Source organism: Cebus imitator, unplaced genomic scaffold, assembly GCF_001604975.1.
Source record: "Cebus imitator isolate Cc_AM_T3 unplaced genomic scaffold, Cebus_imitator-1.0 Scaffold8, whole genome shotgun sequence".
Lineage (NCBI taxonomy): Eukaryota > Metazoa > Chordata > Mammalia > Primates > Cebidae > Cebus > Cebus imitator.
This window is the reverse complement of record NW_016107323.1, coordinates 9106712-9108856: the sequence shown is the minus strand read 5'-3', so window position 1 is coordinate 9108856 and position 2145 is coordinate 9106712. Positions and strand designations below refer to the sequence as shown.

The window sequence follows — 2145 nt, the reverse complement described above, 5'->3', positions numbered from 1 at the left end:
TGCAATGGCGTGATCTCGACTCACCACAACCTCCACCTCCTGGATTTAAGCAATTCTCCTGCCTCAACCTCCCAAGTAGCTAGGACTACAGGTGGGCACCACCATGCCCAGCTAATTTTTATATTTTTAGTGGAGACGGGGTTTCACCATGTTGACCAGGATGGTCTCAATCTTTTGACTTTGTGATCCACCTGCCTCAGCCTCCCTAAGTGCTGGGATTACAGACATGAGCCACCGCGCCCAGCCTAATTTTTGTAGCTTTAATAGAGACAGGGTTTATCTATGTTGACCAGGCTGGTCTTGAACTCCTGGCCTCAAGTGATCCACCTGCCTTAGCCTCCCAAAATGCTGGGATTACAGGCATGAGCCACCATGCCCAACCTCCATGATGTTTTATATAGCAAATTAAGACACTTTCCAAAACATCTCATACCAGTTGGTGCATTTTTTATGTTTGTTGTTGAAGGAATATAATAACTGTCAAATAATTTTTTTTTACATAGATTATCTTGACAATGGTAATAATAAAATGGCAATTCAGCAAGCAGATAAACTGTTGAAGAAACATAAGGATCTGCATTGTGCTAAGGTAACTTCATTTGCCCTTCATTTACTTATATTTGACAGCTTATATTTGTAATTCCATACCTTAAAGAGAAAGGATATTAAATCTCTTTACTATTTGTGTTTTTTCATTTTTTGAGACAGAGTTTCGCTTTTATTGCCCAGGCTGGAGTGCAATGGCACAATCTTAGCTCACCGCATCCTCTGCCTCCCGGGTTCAAGCGATTTTCCTGTCTCTGCCTCACAAGTAGCTGGGATTACACATGCTACCACCACGCCCAGCTAATTTTGTATGTTTTTTAGTAGAGACGGGGTCTCTCTCTTTTTTTTTTTTTTTTTTTTTAAGACGGGGTTTCGCCATGTTGGCCAGGCTGGTATCGAACTCTTGACCTCAGGTGATCCGCCCGCCTCAGCCTCCCAAAGTGCTGGGATTACAGGTGTGAGCCACCGCGCCTGGCTTGAGATGGGGTTTCTCCATGTTAGGCAGGCTGGTCTCAAACTCCTGACCTCAGGTGATCCGCCTGCCTCAGCCTCCCAGAGTGCTGGGATTATAGACACGAGCCACTACACCTGGCTATTTGTGTTTTTTCTCGGTACATTTTAGGTCAGTTTTTTTAAAGGTCAGTTATATGCCACAAGTGATACTTCCTTTTTTTTTTTTTTTTTTTTTGAGTTGGAGTTTTGTTCTGTAGCCCAGCTGGAATGCAATGGCGGGATCTTGGTTTACTGTAATCTCTGCCTCCTGGATTCAAGCGATTCTCCTGCCTCAGCCTCCTGAGCAGCTGGGAGTACAGGCACGTGCCACCACGTCTGGCTAACTTTTTGTAATTTTAGTAGAGACGATATTTGACTGTTAGCCAGGATGGTCTCTATTTCCTGACCTCGTGATCTGCCTGCCTTGGCCTCCCAAAGTGCTGGGATTACAGGCATGAGCCACTGTGTTTGGCTGTGATATTTCAATAAAAGCTTGCTGTTTATTTATTTGCATATTACTTACCTAATTTAACTATTTTATCTTCACAGAATCCTTTTAAGCAATGTTGTGCACTTTTTTTTTTTGAGACAAGGTCTCTATCACCAGTCTGCAGTGGAGTAGCATATCTATGGCTCATTGCGGCCTTGGCCTTCTGGGCTTAAATGGTCCTCTCATCTCAGCCTCCCCTGTAGCTGGGAATACAAGGTATACCACCATGCCTGGCTTTTTTTTTTTTTTGAGATAGATTCTCTCTCACTTGGTTGCCTAGGCTGGACTGCAGTGGCATGATCACAGCTCACTGCAGTTTCGACCTCCCGGGCTGAAGTTATCCTTCTACCTCAGCCTCTTGGGTAGCTGAGACCACATATGTGCACCACCACACCTGACTAATGTTTAAACTTTTTGTAAAAATGTGGTCTCACTATGTTGCCGAGGCTAGTCTTGAACTCATGGGCTCGAGCAATCCTCTCGCCTCAGCCTTCCAAAGTGCTGGGGTTACATTCTTGAGCCACCACATCTGGCCTGTTGTTTTGCTTCAAATTTTTCCTACAGATAAAAGGTCTCACTCTGTTGCCTAGGCTAGTCTCAAAGTCCTGGGCTCAAGA

General features: G+C 44.5%; 1 protein-coding gene across 2 annotated transcripts in view; it reads left to right on the top strand.

Moving 5' to 3' along the window:
- The window catches only part of NAA25 (N-alpha-acetyltransferase 25, NatB auxiliary subunit), a 78815-nt gene that overhangs the window by 14465 nt on the left and 62205 nt on the right, over positions 1 to 2145 (top strand). For both annotated transcript variants that reach the window (XM_017542868.2, XM_017542860.1), the window contains exon 2: positions 504 to 589. Coding sequence is in view for 1 of the 2 variants with exons in the window: in XM_017542860.1 (XP_017398349.1) it covers positions 504 to 589 (86 nt within the window). In the remaining variant the exon portion in view is untranslated. The remainder of the gene's footprint in view (positions 1 to 503; positions 590 to 2145) is intronic.